This window comes from Mustela erminea, chromosome 5 (genome assembly GCF_009829155.1).
Source record: "Mustela erminea isolate mMusErm1 chromosome 5, mMusErm1.Pri, whole genome shotgun sequence".
NCBI lineage: Eukaryota > Metazoa > Chordata > Mammalia > Carnivora > Mustelidae > Mustela > Mustela erminea.
This window is the reverse complement of record NC_045618.1, coordinates 70,425,115-70,449,282: the sequence shown is the minus strand read 5'-3', so window position 1 is coordinate 70,449,282 and position 24,168 is coordinate 70,425,115. Positions and strand designations below refer to the sequence as shown.

The 24,168-nt window shown below is 36.4% G+C and overlaps 1 protein-coding gene across 5 annotated transcripts in view; it reads left to right on the top strand.

The window, feature by feature from the left end:
* The window catches only part of TRPM7 (transient receptor potential cation channel subfamily M member 7), a 110,362-nt gene that overhangs the window by 18,904 nt on the left and 67,290 nt on the right, over nt 1-24,168 (top strand). For all 5 annotated transcript variants that reach the window (XR_004285827.1, XM_032343696.1, XM_032343698.1 and 2 more), the window contains exons 3-11: nt 3,966-4,004; nt 7,661-7,859; nt 10,428-10,641; nt 13,451-13,575; nt 14,460-14,631; nt 16,821-16,995; nt 17,961-18,084; nt 20,271-20,343; nt 22,118-22,218. Coding sequence is in view for 4 of the 5 variants with exons in the window: in XM_032343696.1 (XP_032199587.1) it covers nt 3,966-4,004; nt 7,661-7,859; nt 10,428-10,641; nt 13,451-13,575; nt 14,460-14,631; nt 16,821-16,995; nt 17,961-18,084; nt 20,271-20,343; nt 22,118-22,218 (1,222 nt within the window). In the remaining variant the exon portion in view is untranslated. The remainder of the gene's footprint in view (nt 1-3,965; nt 4,005-7,660; nt 7,860-10,427; nt 10,642-13,450; nt 13,576-14,459; nt 14,632-16,820; nt 16,996-17,960; nt 18,085-20,270; nt 20,344-22,117; nt 22,219-24,168) is intronic.

Genomic DNA, 24,168 nt, shown 5'->3' with positions numbered 1-24,168 from the left:
GACCTGAGCCAAAATCAATAGTCAGACCCTTCCTTAACTAACTGAGCCACCCAGGTACCCCAAGGCAGTTATTATTTTTATTTGTTTATTTATTTATTTATTTATTTTAATACCATTTTGGTGCATTTAATTGTAATAGTTCTTCAGTAGGTTTTGATTTAAAAGGTTGCTACATTGAGTCTGTGTAAAATACTGTATGTCCTCTTTTATAAAATGTTCTAGTATATTTTTTGATACTGCAGTTATAAGAATGGTGGTTGGTACTCTGTTAGTGTATATGCCACAATTTATATACCTGTTCCATTATTGAGCAAAATTTGGGTTGTTTTCAATTTTTAGCCATGATAAAGTAATGAAGACCTTAGTGGATAAAACTTCCTTTGTGTTTAGGCTTTTTTCCCCCCCTCTTAGCGTATGTAATGCCAGAAAGCTTTCCAAAAGGACTAAAGCAATATATGTTATTACCAGTAGTGACAAGAATGCCTGCTTTACTGAATATTAACTAGAATAACTTTTTTTTGTCCGCAAGGAAAAGTGATTAGTAGGAGATAGTATGTCTTAAATTTACATTTACTTGATGATTGAGAAAATATTTTTTTATGTCTTTTAATATTCCTTCAATTTTTGGTAGATATGGTAAATGTTAAATAATTAAAACAGATATCCTTAATATCTCTTCCAGTCATTCTGTGAATTTTTTAATTTCTTATTAAAGGTGTTTTGTTACAGGGTGCCTGGGTGGCTCAGTTGTTAAGTGTCTGCCTTCAGCTCAGGTCATGATCCCAGAGTCCTGGGAATGAGCCTCACATTGGGCTCCCTGCTCAGCGGGGGAAGCCTACTTCTCCCTCTCCCTCTTCCTCTTCCTGGCTTGTGTTCCCCTTCTCACTGTGTCTGTCAAAAAATAGTCTTTTTTAAAAAAAAAAAGAGAGAGATGTTTTGTTAAAATGTAACATTACATTTCTTTCTTTCTTTCTTTCTTTCTTTTTTTAAAGATTTATTTATTGGGGTAGGAGGTAGCTTAGTCCGTTTGACTTCAGCTTGGGTCATGATCTGGGTTCCTGGGATTGAGCCCGAGTCAGGCTTCCTCTTTGGCAGAGAGCCTGCTTCTCCATCTCCTTCTGCCTGTGTGTGCTCTCTCGCTCTCTCTCTCAAATAAATAAATAAAATCTTAAAAAAAAAAAAAAGATTTATTTATTTATTAGAGAGTGCCTGCACGTGAAGTGAGGGGTATAAGGGAGAGAATCCTTAAGCAGACTCCCCGCTGAACGCACAGTCTGACATGGGGCTTGGTCCCAGTACCATCGTATTTCTTAACCAGAGAGCAGAAGGGACATTTCCAAGGTCACATGGCTAATAATTCATAAAGGTGGAATTAGAATTTAGATCTCCTTAGTTCAGTATGCCAGTTCTAAAGTAAGATACTATTCTTTCTTTGGGAGAAAATTAAGGTCTTGCTTTATTAAAAAAATAGATAATATTGTTGAGGAGTTATTTCCCATACTTTTGTTCATTTTTTTTCATTTTGTTCATTTCATTTTGCCATAGAAATTTAACATTAGGTGTTACATCTCATTCTGTTACTAAGTATCTTTGGCTGTAGTCTCCATATGAGACATTATTTTCAAACACTGGTAGCTGGTCATTTCTTTCTGTGCTAGTTGAAATTTTTTTTTTAAGATTTTATTTATTTATTGACTGAGAAAGAGATCACAAGCAGGCAGAGAGGCAGGCAGAGGGTCAGAGGGTAGTAGTAGGCATCTTGCTGAGCAGAGAGCCTGATGTGGGGCTTGATCCCAGGACCCTGAGATCGTAACCTGAGCTGAAGGCAGAGGTTTAACCCACTGAGCCACCCAGGCACCCCTGAAATTTTTTTTGTAAGATTTTATTTTTAAGTAGTCTCTGCATCCAATATGGGGCTTGAACTCACAACGCTAAGATCAAGAGTTGCACACTCTTCCAAAAGGGCCAGCCCTTAATACTAGTTGAACTTGAAAATTCGTTTAGTTTAGTTTTTTTTTTTTTTTTTAAAGAATTTATTTATTTATTTGACAGAGAGATACCGTGAGAAAGAGAACACAAGCAGAGGGAATGGGAGAGGGAGAAGCAGGCTTCCCACCAAGCAGGGAGCCAGATGCGGGGCTTGATCCCAGGACCCCGGGACCGTGACCTGAGCTGAAGGCAGACACCTAATGACTGAGCCACCCAGGCGCCCCGAAAATTAGTTTTTCATGGATAGGTTAATACATAGATTTATAAGATACCAAAATTTATAAGCGAAAGCCTCCTTTCTACCACTGTACCTTAACTATATAAATTCCCCTTCCTAAAGAAAACCAGTGCTAACGGTTCTTTGGAATACCTTCTAGAAATAGCTAGATACAGTCTTTGCATGTCCTAGCAGATGTATATTTACTCCTCTCTCTTAAATTTTAAGTACATACTGTTAAACCCATCATGTTTATTATCTTGGCAGTAACCACTGTTTTTAATTATTGCATCCTTTTTAATTATATATCTGGATCATAGTTTGTTTTAGTACTTCCTTAGTTTCTTTTTAAAGATTTTATTTATTTAACAGAGAGAGTACGCACACAAGCAGGGGGAACAGGAAGCAGAGCAGGCAGAGTGGGGAGCCTTCTGAGCGAGGAGTCTGATGAGGGACTCAATCCCAGGACCCTAGGATCATGACCTGAGTTGAAGGCAGCTGCTTAACCAATTGAGCCACCCAGGCTTCCCACCTTATTTATTTATTTTTAAAGATTTTATTTATTTCTTTGAGAGAGAGGGAGAGAGAGAAAGCACAAGTAGGGGGAGCAGCAGAGGGAGAGGGAGAAGCAGGCTCCCCACTAAGCTGGGAGACAACGTGGGGCTTGATCCCAGGGCCCTGGGACTATGACCCGAGCCAAAGACGGACATTTAACCAACTGATCCACCCATGCGCACCTTAGTAGTTCCTTACTGATAAACATTTTAGCTATCCTGTTTTTCTTTTTGTTACTAGAAAAAAAAAATGCTGTAGTGAATGAATAACTTTGTACATTAATCATTTTACACAAGTGCTACAAATATTTTTCAGCTTACAGTTTTAGTACTGGAATTATAGTTTGAGAGGGAATCTACATTTTTTTCATTGTGATGAGTATAACCAAGTTGCCTTCCATCAAGATTGTATCAGTTTATATTCCCACCAGCATAAAAGACTATTCTATTCCTTAAGATAGTGTCTTAAAGATCAAAAAAATCTTTTATAATCAAATGGTCTTTTCATATGTATGTTTTTTACTTGTGAACTATTCATGTGTTTTCCTTTTTTAATGGAGATTTGATGAAACTCTATATATATTAGGGAAGCTAAGCTTTTGCCTGCAATAATTTTTTCCTTTTTTGTCTTGAGACTTTGAGTGGCATATTTTTGTCATGTAGAAATGTTGTATTTTTGTGTAGTTAAATTTGCCAGTCTTTTTCTCTTTAGGTTTGTAACAACTAGTTGTACTTAAAAAAATGGGAACTATTTTAAGTATTAGGTGGGTGAGGGAATGGGTAAAATAAGTGAAGGGGGATTAAGAAGTGCAAATTTCCAGTTATAAATAATAATGGAGATAAAATTACAGTACAAGGAATATAGTCAATATTACCATAGTAATACTGTATGGTAGCAGATGGTGACTTCTCTTTATCTTAGTGAATACTGAGTAATGTATAAAATTACTACATACTGTGTTGTGTACCTGAAACTAATGTAACATTATATGTCAACTACAACAAAAAAATGTGGAAACTATGTGAATTTAAAAAAATAGTTATTTGAGTGTAAATCAAGGTATAAATGACCTATATTATCTACTGAACAATTAGGCTAAGATATAGTTTTCCTTTGTTTTGTACTATTATATGGATTTTATGTAGTTTAAATTAAAAAACATTTTTTTTTAATGTTAAGTAATTAAATTTGCCTTATTTTATAGATGCCTTCCAGGATGTCAGATTTGTCAGCAACTCGTCAGGTAAGTTTAATAACAAAACTGTTGTACAGAGTTTGAAATATAAAACTATTTTATTAGAAGCATTAGTTAGATGGGATAAAACTCAGGTTATTACATTTGAGGGTTACTTTACTCAAATTTGGGAGTTGAAGGATTGGGCGAGGCTCCTTGAAACTCAGTGAAGCTAGTTTCACTGAAACTCTGCTCAGTGAACAGATTTCTAAAGTTGAATGTGAATTAGTTAGGTAAAGATTGATTGAGGAAAAGGGATTTAGGCAGAGAGAACAGGATGTGGGACGGCCTGGCAGTAAAAGAGATTATGGTTCTGTAAGGAAACTGCAGAATGTAGAATATAACAGGGATATTGGAGAGATTTGATCTGGAGAAATAAGTAGGGACTAGATCATTTAAACTTGTGTACTATGTCACATAGTTTTGTTTTCATGTTAAAAAGATACACAGGGAAGTAAATTGCTTAGCTTTTCTTCTTTGGTAAAAGCAGTTGGCATCTTGTGGAGATTTGATTAGGAGAAAAAATAGCTTGGAAGGTTTTGTAATAATTCTGGAAAAAATGAGAGCCTAAATTAAGATAGTGGCTGTGATGATGAAGAGAAGTCCACATATTTGTAGGGATTAATAATATAAACTCAATAGGATTTGGTGAATCCTAACTTTCTTGACCAGATACTAAGTAAATACTAATGTTGTTCATTGAGATCTGATGAAGGAATATAAGACTTAGGAGGTCTCTGGTAGGTAGGCTAGAAAGAAAAGTGCACAGAGTGAGTTCATTTTAGATATATTGAGTTGTTTTTTTTTTTTGTTTTGTTTTGTTTTTTACCATTTCCTGTCCCATTCATTCCTTCATTTAGACGCAGAGTTCCAGGTGGTATCTTTCCACTCAAACCAAAGATCTTCCTTTAGTATTTGGTATAATACAGATACAATAGAGATGAATTTTCTCAGATTGATTAATCTGAAACTATGTTTTCATATTTTTATTTTTCATGTTTATTTTACTGTCTTTTTGAGAGCTGTTTTCCCAAGGTACAGAATTTAGCTCTTTTGAGCCATTGGACTCCCGGGACGCATGCCTGGGCCATGGCCATCTTTGCCTTCCTCTTATTGCAGATTGTCTTTCCTCATTTAAACTCTATATTACAGGTTTTGTTTTTTTTTTTTTTTTTTTAGATTTATTTATTTATTTATTTGACAGAGAGAGATCACAAGTAGGCAGAGAGGCAGGCAGAGAGAGAGAGAGAGGAGGAAGCAGGCTCCCTGCTGAGCAGAGAGCCCGATGCAGGGGCTTGATCCCAGGACCCTGAGATCATGACCTGAGCCGAAGGCATCGGCTTAACCCACTGAGCCACCCAGGCGCCCCTATATTACAGGTTCTTATCCTATATATTTTTATAGTGTAAAGTATATATATGACTATGCTTTTACACTAAACACTGTATAGTTGCATCCCATATGCTTTGATATTATTTTTATTTTTATTTTCATTTTGTTCCACATATTTTCTAAGTTCTTCTGTGACTGTCTTCGATCTATGAGTTAATAAAAGTTTGTCATTTAATTTCTGAATACTTGAAGAATTTCCCAGTATTTTCTTTCCTTTTAGAGAGAGAGAGTGCACACAGATGAGTAGGGGAAAAGACAGGAGGGGCAGAGTGGGGGAGAGAGAGAATCTTAAGCAGCTTCCACACCCAGCACAGAGCCCCATGGGGGCTTGATCTCATGACCCATGAGATCATGACCTGAGCTGAAATTAGGAGACAGTTAACGGACTAAACCATCCAGGAACAACCCTCTCCCTCGTATTTTCTTTTTTTGGTTTCTAGTTTAGTTTCACTGTGGTCTGAGAAGATAGTTTGTATGATTTCCATCCTTATTCTAGTTTATTGAGACTTATTTTATGGCCCAAAATATGTTTAATCTTGGTAAATATTTCTGTGCACTGAAGAAGAGTTTTTATGGGGTGCCTGGGTGGCTCAGTGGGTTAAGCCACTGCTTTCGGCTCAGGTCATGATCTCAGGGTCTTAGGATCGAGCCCGCATCAGGCTCTCTGCTCTCTCTGCCTGCCTCTCTGCCTACTTGTGATCTCTCTCTGTGTCAAATAAATAACATCTTTTTTTTTTTTTTTTTAAGATTTTATTTATTTATTTGACAGACAGATCAGAAGTAGGCAGAGAGGCAGGCTGAGAGAGAGAAGGGAAGAAGCAGGATCCCTGCAGGGAGCCTGATACGGGGCTTGATCCCAGGACCCTGAGATCTTGACCTGAGCTGAAGGCAGAGGCTTTAACCCACTGAGCCACCCAGGCGCCCCAATAAATAACATCTTAAAAAATTTTTTTTTAAATTTGATGTTACAATTTGGGTGAGATAAGGGATACTACGCAGAGAAGATAAAGGTTGACATCCTATTCCTTTTGTTCCTCCCCTCCCCCTGTCTTTTCTCTGTTTCATTTCGGATAGATTCTAATTTGTTTCAAGATTTTATTCATTTATTTGATAGAGTTTATGTTTTTAGGGGCTGGATTTTATCATTCTCTTAGGGGAATTTTAACTTGTTTTAGCATGCAATTAAGTTACTTTGGGCTAATTTGATCCTTTCAAATATTGCTCGTGCAGTGTGTCACGGTACATAGTGATTCAGGTCTAATTTAGCCCTTCTTGTTAGGCATTGCTATTCTGAGGACCCTTTTATAGGTCTTGTGTATTGAGATCTCTTACTCTGGCTGGTAGCAACACAAACTGTTCCCTGCCCTTTATGAACTTCAGGAGTTATTTAGCCTGCTGTTGTCTAGTAGTTCTTACGTTCGCCTTGGGTAGTTTGTTATTCGTGTTTAAGAAGATCCTTCTGAATATATTGGGAACTCTCATGTAGCTCCTTCTTGTTTCTTGCCCTACAAACTCTAGCTCCTTGGCTTCTACAAGCTGTGATATAATTTTTTAAAAAGATTTATTTATTTTAGAGAAAGAGAGAGCATGTGCACATAAGCAGGGGGCCGGGGGCGAGGGAGAGAATCTATAAGCAGACTCCCTACTGAGGGGGGAGCTGACACAGGGGCTCATTCCCAGGACCCCAAGATCATGACCCAAACTGAAATCAGGAGTCAGATGCTCAAGCAACTGAGCCATGCAGGTGCCCCTGTGATATTTTATCAAATTAGTGAGACTACCTGGCTCCACTGGGACCTGCTTCTTACATAGTAGTATCCTGTAGTGCTTCTAGGTAGAATATAGTTGCTTTCTGCCCTTGACCCTGGGCAACCTTTGTCATCAGGTATAGATTAGTTTGCATTTTGTTGAATTTTGTATGCATGAAATCATAGAAATATGTACTGTTTGGCATTGGATTCTTTCATGAAGCATGATATTTTTGAGATTATGTTGTGTTTAATATTCTAATATGAGATATTCCCATGCTGAATACTATTCTGTTATATGGCTATATTACATTTTGTAGATAACCCCACACTAAATATGGAGGACTGTATCATCAAAAAAATGTACTTATAGTATTTTAATGCTATGTTAAAAGTATTAATTCATTGGTATTGTAAAATTAAAAAATTATTTTTATACTCTTAATTGGTTTGTTCATTTTAATTCAGTTTTCCATTGACTAATTTTTTGAAAGGTCTATTTAAAATTTCATTTCTTTCCTTTAGGTGTTTTTGTGGTCGCTTGGTCAAGCAGCATGCTTGTTTCACTGCAAGTCTTGCCATGAAATACTCAGATGTGAAATTGGGTGACCATTTTAATCAGACATTAGAAGAATGGTCTGTGGAAAAGCATACAGAACAGAGCCCAACGGATGCTTATGGAGTCATAAATTTTCAAGGGGGTTCTCATTCCTACAGAGCTAAGGTATGTCACATACTTGATTTTTAAATTTTATTTATCTTGTTGTCTAAATAATACATAATATACATGTTGTCTGAAAATTTATATAGCAGTAGATCAGAAAGTTAGTCTTAGTCATTTCTTTATATATTTTAAAGTTCTTTGTGTAGGTGCTTATACACATATAGAAGTGTTACATCTTGGTGAATTGAACGTTCTGTCATTATGAAATGTCTTTAATCTTGTCAATTTTTTTTTAAAAGATTTTATTTATTTATTTGTGAGGGGGGGAGAGAGAGCACGAATGGGGGGAGGGGGAAAGTGAGAAGCAGAGGCCGACTCTCCCCTGAGCAGGTAGCCCAGCGTGAGGCTTAGTCCCAGGATCCTGGGATCATCACCTGAGCTTAACCAGCTGAGCCACCTAAGTGCCCCTAAGTGGTTTCTTTATAAGCAACACATAATTTTTAAGTTTATTTTATATGTCTCACTTTTTCTTTGTTCCCTTTTCTTGTTTGCTTTGTTTTTCTTTTTGTTTGTTTTTTTTTAAAGATTTTATTTATTTATTTGACAGAGAGAGAAAGATCACAAGTAGGCAGAGAGGCAGGCAGAAAGAGAGAGGGTGGAGAAGCAGGCTCCCTGCTGAGCAGAGAGCCAAATGTGGGGCTCAGTTCCAGGACCCTGAGATCATGACCTGAGCTGAAGGCAGAGGCTTAACCACTTAGGCACCCCGTCTTGTTTGCTTTGGATTAAGTATTTTTTATTATTTCCTTCCTTATTAGCATGTTACTTATACATTCTTTTTCCTGTAGATTAAGCTTATAATAAACACTGGTTAAACACATTTTGATTTATTATAAATTAGTCCTTTCACTGTTTTTTGGACAGTGCGAGAACCTTTGGAATACTTGTAACTACATTTATTTTTCTTATGACTTATGTGTTTTTGTTGGCATAATTTTATTTTATTTAAAGATTTTATTTATTTATTTGACAAAGAGACAGCAAGAGAGGGAACACAAGCAGAGGGAGTGGGAGAGGGAGAAGCAGGCTTCCTGCTGAGCAGGGAGCCCAGTGCGGGGTTTGATCCCAGGACCCTGGGACAGGATCATGACCTGACCCGAGGGCAGCCGCTTAATGACTGAGCCACCCAGGTGCCCTGTTGGCATAATTTTAAACCCCACAAATACTATTTTTAATTTATATTTATCAACATTTTACCTGTTATATTGTCTTTGTTCTACCTGCCTCCCTGCCTTGATTGGAAAAGCAGTGGTAAAGGTGGGCACATCTCTCTAAGTTTTCCTTTTCTTTTGGATTCTGATTCCAGTTTCTCATTGTCTTAGTACATTTCTGATGCCTTCATACATGTTATTTATTTTCTAGTTTCTCTATTCTTAGGGGCAGAGTTAGTTCAAAACCGTCTAGTCTACCATTGTCCAAAGTGGAACTCCTCATTTATTCCTTATATAATTTTTTTTTAACTTTAAGCTGCTTTCCAAATACAACTTTATGCCAAATATAATAATGAGTTAAACAAAACTAACATAGGGAGACTTGGTATATCTCATTATAAACTTTTTTTTTTTTTTTTTTTAAATAATATTTAAGAGAGAGAGGGAGCACTACCAGGAGGCTTGGGGGAGGGTAGAGGGAGAAGCAGATTCCTTGCTTAGTGAGTGGGGAGGGGGAGCCTGATGCAGGGCTAGATCCCAGGACCTTGAGATCACTTGTAATGTCACTTTAGACAAAGATACATTTTATAATCCTGTAAACCAGAAGAAGTTACTTCACAGATGTGACAGCGTATTTTCTATAGAATTTTTAAAAAATTAAACTTCTAAATCTATCTGAACAACCTTGAAATATTGAGTAGAAAATATCTTTGTTATTTTACTGCATAGTCACAATTCTGTTATAAATAGACCAGATCATTGACAAAACTTTCAGATGAACAGTATTTGTCTCTCCTAATAGCAAAGGTTGTAGAAGCTTCCATTTTTTTTCATTCCTCTTTCTTTCTTTTTTTAAGATTTATTTACTTATTTAGAGAGAGAACACAAGTGGGGAGGGGCAGAGGGAGAGAGAGAAGCAGACTCCCCACTGAATAGTGAGCCCGACTTGGGGTTCGATCCTGGGACTCTGGGATCATGACCTGGCCTAAGGCAAACCTTAACTGACTAGGCCCCCCAGGCACCCCATTCTTTCTTTTCCCTTTTCTTATCATGATAGCTAAGCTTCAGCAGTTTGCACTACTGCATGTTCAAAGTTAAACAAGTCAGTAAATAACTGGATAAATTTGCAAATCGAATGGATGGTAATCAAGTTTATATGAATTGGAAGAGGAACATATTTATGTTTTAAAGGTTAGCAATTAGAGTATCACTGCTTTTATAGCTCTTACAGAATCATTTTCCAACTTTAAGGTCATTTGTTATTGCTTATTCCTATGGATGTTAAGTATATTAAAAGTAATCTATCAAATCTACTTCATAATAATCGGATCTAAGTAACATTTTTGTAATACTGTATAATGTTGCATTATGAAACCTATGAAAATATTCAGTTATTTTGTCGTTTAAAAATCTTTTTTAGTATGTGAGACTATCATATGACACCAAACCTGAAGTTATTCTGCAACTTCTGCTTAAAGAATGGCAAATGGAATTACCCAAACTTGTTATCTCTGTGCATGGGGGCATGCAGAAATTTGAGCTTCACCCACGAATCAAGCAGCTGCTTGGAAAGGGTCTCATTAAAGCTGCAGTTACAACCGGAGCCTGGATTTTAACTGGAGGAGTAAACACAGGTAATGTGATGATTATAGCAATTTTATTTAGCGTGTTTGTAAATGTTTCATAATACCAGTTAAATATTTGAAATAATAATCAACACAAGCAGTTTTTCTGTTAAATAGTTCCTGAGTATAAATGGTAACTGTCAGGTATTTGGTTTTCATTAATTTAAAAAAAATAATACACTTTAGGGATGCCTGGGTGGCTCAGTTGGTTAAGCCACTGCCTTGGGCTCAGGTCATGGTCCCAGGGTCCTGGGATCGAGTTCCGCATTGGACTCCTTGCTCAGCAGGGACCCTGCTTCTCTCTCTGCCTCTGCCTGCCACTCGGCCTGCTTGTGCTTTCTCTCTCTCTCTGACAAATAAACAAAATCTTAAAAAAAAGGCTTTAGAGCAGATATTGACAACTGTAGTCCCATGCACCAAATCAACCCATTCCTTTTTTTTTTTAAAGCGAAGGTTTGTTGGAACACAGCCACACTCATTTGTTTTTGTATTATATATAGTTACATTTGTGCTGCAACAGTAGGGGTGAAGTGTTGTCAGGACTGTTTACCTTGCTAACGCTAAAATATTTACTATATGACCCTTCACAAAAAAAGGTTGTTCATCCCTGCTACAGAGCCAGCTGTTATTTCTGACTTCTGGTAAATTGATTTAAGAATGGTAATCCATTGCCTAGACAATGGTAAGAAGTAGCTTTCAAAATTAATTATTAATATACTATAATTTTTCATTCCAAATCTTTTCTGTGACATATACAGGTTAGATATAAGAAAAACACATTAGGGGCGCCTGGGTGGCTCAGTTGGTTAAGCAGCTGCCTTTGGCTCAGGTCATGATCCCAGAGTCCCCGGATCGAGTCCTTTATTGGGCTCCCAGCTCCACAAAGCATCTGCTTCTCCCTCTGACTTTCTCCTCTCTAATGCTCTCTCTCACTGTCTCTCTTTCAAATAAATAAATAAAATCTTTTTTTTTTTTTTAAGATTTTATTTATTTATTTGACAGAGAGAGATGACAAGCAGGCAGAGAGGCAGGCAGAGAGAGAGGAGGAAGCAGGCTCCCTGCTGAGCGGAGAGCTCCATGCGGGGCTCGATCCCAGGACCCTGAGATCACGACCCGAGCCGAAGGCAGTGGCCCAACCCACTGAGCCACCCAGGCGCCCCTAAATAAATAAAATCTTAAAAAAAAAAAAGAAAGAAAGAAAAGCAAATGAACTTTAATATCTAAAGTAAAATGTAGTTATTATTTAAGTTAGCTTGCAGACATCTGATTCATTATGAACAGCTGGTTTTTGAGCCTCATTGTGTGTCAGGCATTCTGGCTGTTGAAGATACATTATTCCACAAAACAAAGAAAGTATTTACCTTCATGGAACTTGTATTCTAGTGGAGGAGATGCAGATAATAAACAGATAACTAAATATGTTATATGTTAGATGATAAGTGCTATGGGGATACGTGAAATACAGAGAGAGGATGGTGAGGGATGGTAGAGGGGACTTCATTAATAAGGTGACATGTGAGTAGAGATTGAAGGAAATGAGGGAGCATGATAAGGATAATGTGAGGCAGAGCATTTAAAAGAGAAAAAAACTGCTAGTGTGTTGGAGGAATGGTAAGGAGGATCCATTGTAGCTAAGTGGAATGAACAAGGAGTGCTAGGTGATGGGGTGTGGTAGGGGATGGGATGGGGTGAGGTGGGGTAGGGTGATGAATAGCAGGGGCACTAGGCACATTGTTATATAAAGCCATATAGGTCGTTATAAGCACTTTGGCGTTTACTCTGAATAAGAAGGGAAGATACTAAGCAGAGTTGACAAGAGCAAAGATTACTTGGATGATGTTTTGAAAGTAGACTGTGAACAGGCAAGGCAGCAATTGGAAGAACAGTGAAGATGCTATTTCCATAGTCCAGGTGAGGAATGAGATCTCATGCGTTATAAAAACCAAAGCGAGTGTTGTATTGGTTTTCTAGGGCTGCCATAACAAAATACCACAGACTGGGAGGCTTAAACAAGATTAATTTATTTTCTCACAGCATTGGAGGTCCAAGATCAAAATGTTAGCAGGTTTGGTTCCTTCTGAGGCCTCTCTCCTTGGCTTGTGGATGGCCACCTTCTCATTGTGTTCTCTTCACCATACATGTGCATTCCTGGTGTCTCTTTTTGTGTCTAAAATTTTGCCTTCTTAGAAGGACACCAGGCACATTGGATTAGGTCCCACCCTAGTGGCCTCATTTTTAAAAGTACACCCTCTTTAAAGGATCTGTCTCCAGATAAGGTATCACACTCTGAGGTACTGGGATTAGGATTTCAACATACGAATTTTGGAAGGATACAATTCAACCCATAAGTGATAATGAGGAGTCCTGTGTTCTTTTGAATTGTCTTTTTCTATTTTTCTTCTAATTTTTGATTCAGTTGGACAACTTTTGTAGTTGCTTATTGTGTGTGTGTTTTGCTTATGGTCCTGAGCCATACTCTTCATTTTTTTTTAGATGATGTGTAGAGCAATAACAAAAAACTACAGTTACTTACAGGAGGAATCTAAGAGAGGACTAGGCCTAACAACATGGTAAAAGTTACTTTTACGTGTGTTTCAGGCAGTTGTAGTGATTTGACATTGTGGGGTTTTTTGTTTTGTTTTGTTTCCTTTTTGGTCCTTGTGTTTTCTTTTGTAAGTTTGTCTTTTGGACCTTGTCGATTTTTATCTTATTTGTGTAAAGAAAAATATCAACAATTAAAATGTTATAGATTGAGTACAGGATTGTTCTGAAAACAGTAACTGCTTTCACATAAAGTAACTGAATTTTATATGAACAGGTGTGGCAAAACATGTTGGTGATGCCCTCAAAGAACATGCTTCCAGATCATCTCGAAAGATTTGCACTATTGGAATAGCACCCTGGGGCGTGATTGAAAACAGAAATGATCTTGTCGGGAGAGATGTAAGAATGATTTTAAAAATTTGTTATATGTGAACTTCTATAAACAAAATTAGAGCAAGAATAGTGCACGTTACCTTAAACTATTCATGATCATACCATACTTTTCAAATTATGTTTGAGAAATACTTTCCCGAGATCTTTTCTCTTTTTTGCCCTTTCTTCTTGAGGTTTTCTTATGATCCTTCCAAAAATGCATTGATAGGTATAAATAATTGTCATTGTAGTATTAGTACATTTTGGTTTTGGCCTTTCTCTATAACTGTTTCATACTTTTCCAAATCATGCCAGTCTTTGTAATTAAATTTTTAATGACTATACGAGATTAAGAATTAATTTTACTGTCACTAAGAGTAGTAATCAAATGCTAACATTTTATTTCAGTAGACTAAGGACTGTGAATTGATTATAACTATATAATCAATACTGTACTGAAAAGGAATTACTGAATTATGATCACTTTAAGTGAGATTAAATTTCTAATATCAGTTTTAAAAGATTTATGAGGGCTAGAAAAATAGAAAAATATAATTGATATTAGATTGTTCTTATTCAGTCTCCTTTGTATATTGTACTTTATTCATTAATAACCTAACCATTTCTTTATGCTATGTACTCATTTATTTTGTTTCCTTTGCATGTGATAAAATAATAATATGTATTCTGTAATAAGAGTTGAAATACAATTGTATGGTCTGTCCCATTATTGATTAATCATCAGCTGGGTTGAAAACTTGTGCTTTTTGACATACTTTTTTATATTTTCTATTTGTTACTATATTGTAAATAGAATTTTACCTCCTACTTTCCTTTACAGATTATTTCAAAGTTTATATTTTCTCTATATTTAAGCCTGCCCACTAACTCTTATATTTGGTCTTTTTTAGGTGGTTGCTCCTTATCAAACCTTGTTGAACCCTCTGAGCAAATTGAATGTTCTGAATAATCTGCATTCCCATTTCATATTGGTGGATGATGGCACTGTTGGAAAGTATGGGGCAGAAGTCAGATTGAGAAGAGAACTTGAAAAAACTATTAATCAGCAAAGAATTCATGCTAGTAAGGGAACTTATAAATTTGTTATTGTTGAAATTATTCTAGGTATATTAGTGGCCAGTAACATTCTAAAAAAGTTCTTTAAAGTGCTCATTTCCTTTTGTAGCAAGACAACATACAAAATGACAAAAATGACTATGTTAAACAAAATAGACTTAGGGCAAGAAGTCTGAGGCCAAATAGGGTACTCAGATATTGATTTCAAAGCCACAGAGGTTCATTGGAAGCTCTGTTGCTATGTAATTAATCCTATTGCAGCCCAAGGATTTCAGAAATACTCGTAATGTGTGATATATTCTATTACATGAAATTCAAGATTGAATAGGAAAAAAGAATACTTTATTGCAAAGTAAGAATCATCTTGTTTAAAGTTTATAACATGAATAGGTATCATGCTTTAGTAGATAGTCTTTTTTTTTTTTTTTAGATTTTATTTATTTGACAGAGATCACAAGTAGGCAGAGAGAGGGGGAAGCAGGCTCCCCGCTGAGCAGACAGCCTGATGCGGGGCTTAATCCCAGGACCCTGGGATCATGACCCGAGCTGAAGGCAGAGGCTTTAACCCACTGAGCCCACCCAGGATCCCCAGTAGATAAGTCTTGAAAGTTAGTATTCTTGACACTTGTCTTCTGTTCCAACCACAGTCATACTTTCTGGTTCAGCATCTAGATTTTTCTTTCAAAGAGAAGTAATTTTATAATCCTGGGATGCCAAGAAGGTGGGCTCTCTGACAAAATGAAATAGAAATACAAAATTATAGAGTGGTGCATTCAGATATGATGGAGTCATATCCTCTCCTAAAATTCAGGACCATTTTAGAATCCTACAGTTACTTGTATTTCAGATTCTCTCACTGCATTGCAGGTTATTGTAAAAACAAAAATTGGTATTCTTCTCTAAGTCTATTCTGTCATTCTTGAAGAGGTCCTAGATTTTATTGATCCGTTCCATTTATGTAATCCTGACTCTCTCGTTAACTTCTATATTAATGTTTCAGTGCATTTGAAATCTGAAATACACATTTTAAAAGTGAATAAAAACAAATATACACTAGAAGTTCAACTCATTCATTATTGAAAAGCAAACTAGGGGTGCCTGGCTGGCTTTTTCGGTGGAGTATGTGACTCTTGATCTTGGGGTGTAAGTTAGAGCCCCATTGATTACTTCAAAAAAATCTTTAAAAACAAACTAAAGGGGCATCTGGGTGGCTCATGGGTTAAAGCCTCATGGTTTAACCACAAGGTTAAAGGTCGTGATCCTAGGGTCTTGGGATCGAGCACCATATCAGGCTTCCTGCTCAGTGGTGAGCCTGCTTCCTCCTCTCTCTCTGCTTGCCTCTGCCTACTTATGATCTCTCTCTGTCAAATAAATAAAATCTTTAAAAAAAATAATACAAACAAACTAAAAAACGAATTGGTGTTATAAATTTCTTTCTTTTTTTTTTTTTAAAGGTGAATGACCTTTAAATTTTTTTTTTTTGAAGATTTAAGTTATTTATTTAACAGAGCTACACAGCGAGACAAAAAAAACCACAAGCAGGGGAAGTGGGAGAGGGAGAAGCAGGCTTCCCGCTGAGCAGGGAGCCCAATGCGGGGCTCAATCTTAGGACCCTGGTATCATGACCTGAGCCGAAGGCAGACGCTTAACGACTGAGCCATCCAGGCGCCCCGGTGTTAAAAATTTCTTGTGAAGATTTCAATGAGTGAAATATACAAAATAATTTTTACTTTTCAGTGAATGTATATTCTGGTGCGTCTTAATCATATATTTTATCTTCTAACTTTGTCATTTAGAACAGACTTCACTTGGTATTTGATTTACTTAGGCTAGATTGCTATCATGTTGAATGCTTGAAATGAAGTCAACACAATCTTATAAGAAATTTTATTTTGGCTTTTTATTTTGTGTTTTGATTAAGTAAAAAAATAAGATTATGGGGCGCCTGGGTGGCTCAGTGGGTTAAGCCGCTGCCTTCGGCTCAGGTCATGATCTCAGGGTCCTGGGATCAAGTCCCGCGTCGGGCTCTCTGCTCAGCAGGGAGCCTGCTTCCTCCTCTCTCTCTCTCTGCCTGCCTCTCTGCCTATTTGTGATCTCTCTCTGTCAAATAAATAAAATCTTTAAAAAAAAAAAAAATAAATAAGATTAGATTACTGTATTTTGCCTAATATCTTATAACCTTTTGTTTTTTTAAGGAATTGGACAAGGTGTCCCTGTGGTGGCACTTATATTTGAGGGCGGGCCAAATGTTATCCTCACAGTTTTAGAATATCTTCAAGAAAGTCCTCCTGTTCCAGTCGTCGTTTGTGAAGGAACGGGCAGAGCTGCAGATCTCCTAGCATATATTCATAAACAAACAGAAGAGGGAGGGTAAGTGTGTGATTACAAAAAGATTTCAATAGCTATGTATAGAGGCCTGTGGTTTTCAGAGTATTAGATTCATTTCATCCATTTTATGCACATGAAAATTCAAAGTTTAATATAATACCTTATTATAGTTTGAGGAAATAGCTTATCTAATACATTATTGGGATGAATTAAAGTATAACAGTCTACAAAGAGGACAGTTTTGCAAAATCTGTCATACAGGGCATATATCTTTGGACCCCTTAGTTCCATTTCTAGGAATTGTTTATACAGATATACTTTTTCATACATGTGAAATACATTTTTAAAAACATGAAAGTTACTCATTACGATGTTTATAAAGGTAAAAGACTGGAACAAAATAGAATGTTTCAAGAAGGCTAGATAAATTATGGTGTATCTACATAACAATAGTTTGTAGCGAAGAAGTGTTGTTATCTATGGACGATTTGGGGAAATTACCAAAGTATATACATGGAAAAAGGAAAGCAGTTGACATGGAACTGGGCGGATGAAGATAGTAGGAAGGACTTTCACAATGAATTTTCATTTTTATGTTTAATACCATATTTTTGAGCCATATAAATATATTACCTGTTGAGGAAAAGAGAAAAATATGAATGTGCTCATGTGTAAGACATCTTGGCAAAGTATTTCTTAATACATCCTAATATCTTAAAGTTATCTTTAAAGAGTATCTTACAAAATGTGAGTAGTGCTGTTGCAACACATGCCTTGTAAAACAATTTAAAATAATTTAAAGAGAAAAACAACTCCTGTTTATTTTTCCCCCATAGGACTTATAGTTGGGAGTCTCATAAGGGACAATATTTCACTTAGGGTCAAGTATTTAATATTAATACATTGTCTCTAAAGGTCTTAAATAGATTCACTTATACTTCATATAAGATTCTACAGATAATAGAAATTGAAATCAGTGAATTAAGTTACGTTTCCTCTCACTCCAGCAATCTTCCTGATGCAGCAGAACCCGATATTATTTCAACCATCAAAAAGACATTTAACTTTGGCCAGAGTGAAGCAGTTCATTTATTTCAGACATTGATGGAGTGCATGAAAAGAAAGGAGCTTGTAAGTAGATTCTAGCGAATAAGACTTTTTATTTCATTCAAAACATGTTATAAATTGTTGAAATACTTTTTTTTTTTTTTGAAGATTTTATTTATTTGACAGAGATAACAAGTAGGCAGAGAGGCAGGCAGAGAGAGGGAGAGGAGGAAGCAGGCTCCCCGCTGAGCAGAGAGCCCGATGTGGGGCTCAATCCCAGGACCCTGAGATCATGACCCCAGCCGAAGGCAGGTGCTTTAACCCATTGAGCTACCCAGGTGCCCCGAAATACTTTTTTTTTATTAAAGATTTTTAAAATTTATTTAAGAGAGAGATAGCATGAGAAGGGGTGGGTCAGAGGGAGAAGCAGACTCCCTGCTGAGCATGATGTGGGACTCAATCCCGGGACTCCAGGATCATGACTTCAGCTGAAGACAGTCACTTAACCAACTGAGCCACCTAGGCACCCCAATACTTTTTTTTTTTTTTTTAAGATTTTATTTGTTTTAGGGTGTCTGGGTGGCTCAGTTGGTTAAGTGACTGCTTTCAGCTGAGGTCATGATCCTGGAGTATCGGGATCGAGTGCCACATAGGCTCCCAGCTCCGTGGGGAGTCTGCTTCTCCCTCTCACCTTCTCCTGTCTCATTCTCTCTCTCTCTCTCTCTTTCAAATTAAAAAAAAAAAAAATTATTTATTTTAGAAAGAGAGTGCTTTGGGGCAGAGGAGGAGGGAGAGGGAGAAAGAGAAAGAATCCGAAGCAAAATTTGCACTGAGCTCGGAGCCCTATGTGGGGCTCCATCCTGCGTCTCGTTCCTGTGACTGCGACTGTGAGATCATGACTTGAGCCAACACCAACAGTCGCATTGCACACTTAACCAACGAAATGAGCCACTCATGCGCCCTGAAATACTTTTGTTTTTAATTTGGATTTAAAATTTTGTAAAATATTTTTAACCAGGTAAAGATGTTATTTATTGTTTTGTTCAAGCAGAGTGATATCAGAGAAGGATTATGGTTTTTATATGGTATTGAGACATAGATTGCACTTCTGTTTCAGGGAAAGTTAATAATTAGGCCTCAACAGAGTATATCTAGAATCAAGGAAAAACTGTAGAGTATTTCTCTCTCTCTGGCTTCTCGAAAATATATTTGGAGGGGTACCTGGCTGGTTCAGTTAGTAGAGCAGTGCAACTCTTGATTTCAGGGTTGTAAGTTCGAGCTATGGGTATAGAGATTACCGGGGGGAAAAAAAATCTAAAAAACCCCCTGAAGAATATATTTGGAAAAAAGTTTATTTTACTCTGATTGATTGCTCATATTAAATTAAAGATCAGTGTTGCTTAATTTCAGTTATCTAAACATGAGCTTTAGTTTTCAGAGATAAAATTTTTTTAAACATTTTTTTTTTTTTAAAGATTTTATTTATTTATTTGACAGAGAGAAATCACAAGTAGATGGAGAGTCAGGCAAAGAGAGAGAGAGGGAAGCAGGCTCTCCGCTGAGCAGAGAGCCCCATGCGGGACTCGATCCCAGGACTCTGAGATCATGACCTGAGCCGAAGGCAGCGGCTTAACCCACTGAGCCACCCAGGCGCCCCAAGAGATAAAATTTTTTAACAGTGATGATAGGTAGATGGTGACATGGTTTGATCTGTTTCTCATGCATTTCCTTTTGTACACAATAAAGTTGCAAAGTGTGTATGGGGTTATAATAGTCTTTCACTTTATGAAGATTGTTACTAGATAAAAACCTCTCAAGTGGCATTTTACTTAAAATAATTGAAAGAAATTTCCAGTAAAAGGATTGAAGAAAGCATTTTTCATTCAAGAATACACACACACACACACACACACATATATATAAAATTTGAATTAAATGTTCACTCTGTAGAAAGAACATCAGGATTTACCCAGACACATAATCTGTAGTCTTAGGCCATAAGTTGCTTACTCTAGTAAAGGACCTAAAATAGGTCAAGAAATGAATATAAGGTGAAACTAAATATTTTTAGGATACTTGCCATTTTTATTTGGTAAATGATAGGTTTTTTTTTTAATTTTGTGGGGATTTTTGTTTGAAGTGAAGTAATTTCTGATCAAAACCCCCAAAAAACTTTATCTCCCAGGTAGTTTGAAATTAGTTTTTATTTTATATACCTTAAGCCTTAGCTTTGAAAATACAAAGGTATAATATTATGAATTGATCTTTAGATCACGGTTTTCCACATTGGATCAGATGAACATCAAGATATAGATGTAGCAATACTTACTGCACTGCTTAAAGGTAAGATTTAAGAATTTTTAAATTTTTAATATCTTATTTATAGCCTATTTATATAAGATAGGACTTTTCAGTATAGGTGAATGTTTGGGACTGAATTTTTCAATAAGTGTTCCTTGTGGAAGGCACAGTGGTAGCTTTCTGTGATAGTAAATGGGTTTTTGTTTTTTGTCTTGTAGAAATTTAAAAAATTTTTTGTCTAGCAGGGTTTTTGTCACCAGACTCATTTAATTATAGTATTAAGAATGTTTCACATTTTTAATTGGCTGAAAGCAAGTGTTTAAAGATAATGGGGTCTTGATTGATAGAAATTAAAGCATTCTTAAACATGCTGTTTTCATTCTGAAAGGAAGTTTGGAAAGAAAGCTAGTGGTATCTTTGAGGACCAGAGGGTCAGTGCACATCACATTGAACTGTGTTGTCCTCTTATCTTGCCAGAGACATCCAAATGATAAACAGAATTACAGTGAAAAATCTTTCCAAAAATTAGAAGCTGAAACTGTGTTCCATCTGGGTGGGTACTTGAAAGTTCCAAGTACACAGTGAAGTGGCAGGCGCAGAGCAAGAGGACACTATGCTGTTGTCATTCACAAGAATTTGCCGAATACTAGACCATGATAAATTGCCAGTAGATCTAACATTTTAAAAATACTATAATAAAATATATGTACATCTTGGGAACAAGACATAATAAGTAATAGAAAATCCAGAAACGATATATGGGATTGCATATATACAAAAAATAAAACGAGAACACCTAATATTTGCTATATACTTATTTCTGCTAGCCACTGTTTATACTGTTTATCATTTAATCTCACAACAACCCGAAAAGACAGATTTCCTTTTATCTCCTCATTTTATAAATGAAGAAATTAAGGAATAGGAATCTGAGGCACTACAAAGTTGTTATTAATGAATTAGTAAGATGATGAATACCTCATGGAAAAACGAGTTAGAATTTATGTAAAAGGTGTTAGCGGAATAATATAAATGCTTGGGGGAAATATGGAAAGATGGTCAATATTATAATTAAAACAAAGTGAATCTTAATATGGAAGCATTTTACTTTGCTACTGGGTATTCTTAAACCATTGATAGATGGTATCACCTTTTTGGAGCATATTTTGGCAGTATATCAAAAGTTTTAAAGTATATATTCTTCATCCAGCATTTTGGCTTCTACAGAATTATCCTGTTTAAATAATCAAGCACGTGCATGAAAATATACTCAATAAAAAATTTAAAATAACCTGAATGTTTATTAGAGTATTTGTTGAAGCAACTTATTTCACCTTTAAAAGGTATTATTAATATATATGTAAGATAAATTTGTATGCATTGTTCTACAGAACTAAGGTATGATGGTAAGGTACATAAAGTAAGCTACTAAATACTTTGAATAGTATCACTTTTGCTTAGACAGTTTAAAGTATTTGTATGAATTTATAAATGTACAGAAAAGCACCTGTAAGTGTGTTTTTCATAATCTTAACAGGGTACTGTCTTTGTGATGGAAACAGATCATCTTTGCTTTATTACTGTTCTGCATTCTGAATTGTTTGGAATGAATGAGGGCTGTGTGTTTTCTGTAGTTGGAAAATAGAAGCCCTCAGCCCTGGGGTAACCTTATCTCTCTGAGACAGGCTACCTCTGAACAGTGACTGAAATGAGCTGTGTGAGTTAATTAAAAGGGAAGAGGGAGAATTCACAAGTGTTTACATTTTAATGGAGATAAATTAATTGAACTTGTCAACTGTTTTCTTTATTCAATAAGGCACTAATGCATCTGCGTTTGACCAGCTCATCCTTACGTTGGCATGGGATAGAGTTGACATTGCCAAAAATCACGTGTTTGTTTATGGACAGCAGTGGCTGGTATGTAAATAATCTACATACACTATGTAATTAAATCATACTGTGTAATAATAAAGTATTTGCTGGAACTGTGATCTAACTTGACATTTTATGCCTGCCTAAAATAGAATTAGTTTAGTTAACATTTCTCTAACATCCAGATCCATTTAGGATCCTAGAAATGAAAGAAGTCTTAGAAATAGTGCCTGTATATCTGTGTTTATCAGGGATATTGGCCTGTAATTGTCTTGGGTTATTTTTTTTTTATTTTTATCTTTTAAAAGATGTTTGTTTGTTTGTTTGTTTATTTGACGGAGAGAGATCACAAGTACGCAGAGAGGCAGGCAGAGAGAGAGGAAGGGAAGCAGGCTCCCTGCTGAGCAGAGAGCCCGATGTGTGGGGCTCGATCCCAGGACCCTGAGATCATGACCTGAGCCGAAGGCAGCGGCTTAACCCACTGAGCCACCCAGGCGCTCGGTCTTGGGTTATTATCTGATTTTGGCATCAGGATAATGCTAGCCTCAAGGAGTAAATTTGGGAGAGTTTCCTCCTCCTGTATTTTTTGGAGGAGATTAAGAGGATTGGAATTAATTCTTCTTTGAATGTTTGGTAGTATTCACCAGTGAGCTGTCTGGTTCTGCTCTCCTATTTGTTGATAGGTTTTGATTATTGATTCAGTCTTCTTACTAGTAATTGGTCTGTTCACATTTTCATTTCATTGTGATTGTTCAATTTTTTAAAGCTTTTATTTATTTATTTGAGAGAGAAAGAGTATAAGCAGGAGGAATGGCAGAGGGAGAGGGAAAAGCAGGCGCCCCTCAGAGCAGGGAGCCCATAGGTTGTCCTTTTTTTTTTTTTTTTAAAGATTTTATTTATTTGAGAGAGAGAGAGAGAATATGAGAGAGAAAGTGTGAGCAATGGGGAGGGGTAGAGAAAGAGGGAGAAGCAGACTCCTGCTGAGCAGGGAACCTGACTTGGGGCTCAGTCTCAGGACCCCAGGATCATGGCCTGAGCTGAAGGCAGATACTTAACCAACTGAGCCATCCAAGGCCCAGTTGTCTCAATTTTGTAGTGTATAATCGTTCATAGTAGTCTTTTATAATCATTTGTATTTCTGTGGTATTACCCATAACATCTCTTGTTTTATTTCTGATTTTGAGTCCTCTCCTTTTTTTTTTTTTGGGTGAGTCTAACTGCAGGTTTTTCAACCTTTTGTTTATCTTTTCAATGAATCAGCTCTTAGTTTGATCTTCTCTCTTGTTATTTTAGTTTCTATTTCATTAATTTCTATTTTAATCTTTGTTATGTCCTTCTAACTGTGGGTTTTATTTATTCTTTTTTTTTATTCCTTGAGGTGTAAAGTTAGGTGTTTGATACTTTTTAGATTTCTTGAGGTAGGCATTTATTGCTATTAGCTTTCCTCTTAGAACTACTTTGGTCGGGGTGCCTGGGTGGCTCAGTGGGTTAAGCCGCTGCCTTCGGCTCGAGTCGTGGTCTCAGGGTCCTGGAATCGAGTCCCACATTGGGCTCTCAGCTCAGCAGGGAGCCTGCTTCCCTCTCCCTCTCTCTCTGCCTGCCTCTCTGCCTACTTGTGATCTCTGTCAAATAAATAAATAAAACCTTAAAAAAAAAAAAAAGAACTACTTTGGTCCATTCTACAAATTTGGTGTGTTGTAGTTCCATTTTTAATTGTTTCAAGGTATTTTTTGTTTGTTTGTTTCATCTTTGACTCATTGGTTGTTCATAGCATGTTGTTTAATTTTCACATATTTGTAAATTTTCCAGGTTTTTTTTTCATATAACTAATTTCTGGTTTCATGCCACTGTATGTTTCATACCATTGAAAAGATGATTGATATGATTTCAGTCCTCCTAATTTTACTAAGATTTGTTTTATAGCCTACCATATGATCCTGAAAAATATTCCATATTCACATGACAAGAATAAGTGTTCTTTGGTTTTGGATGTGG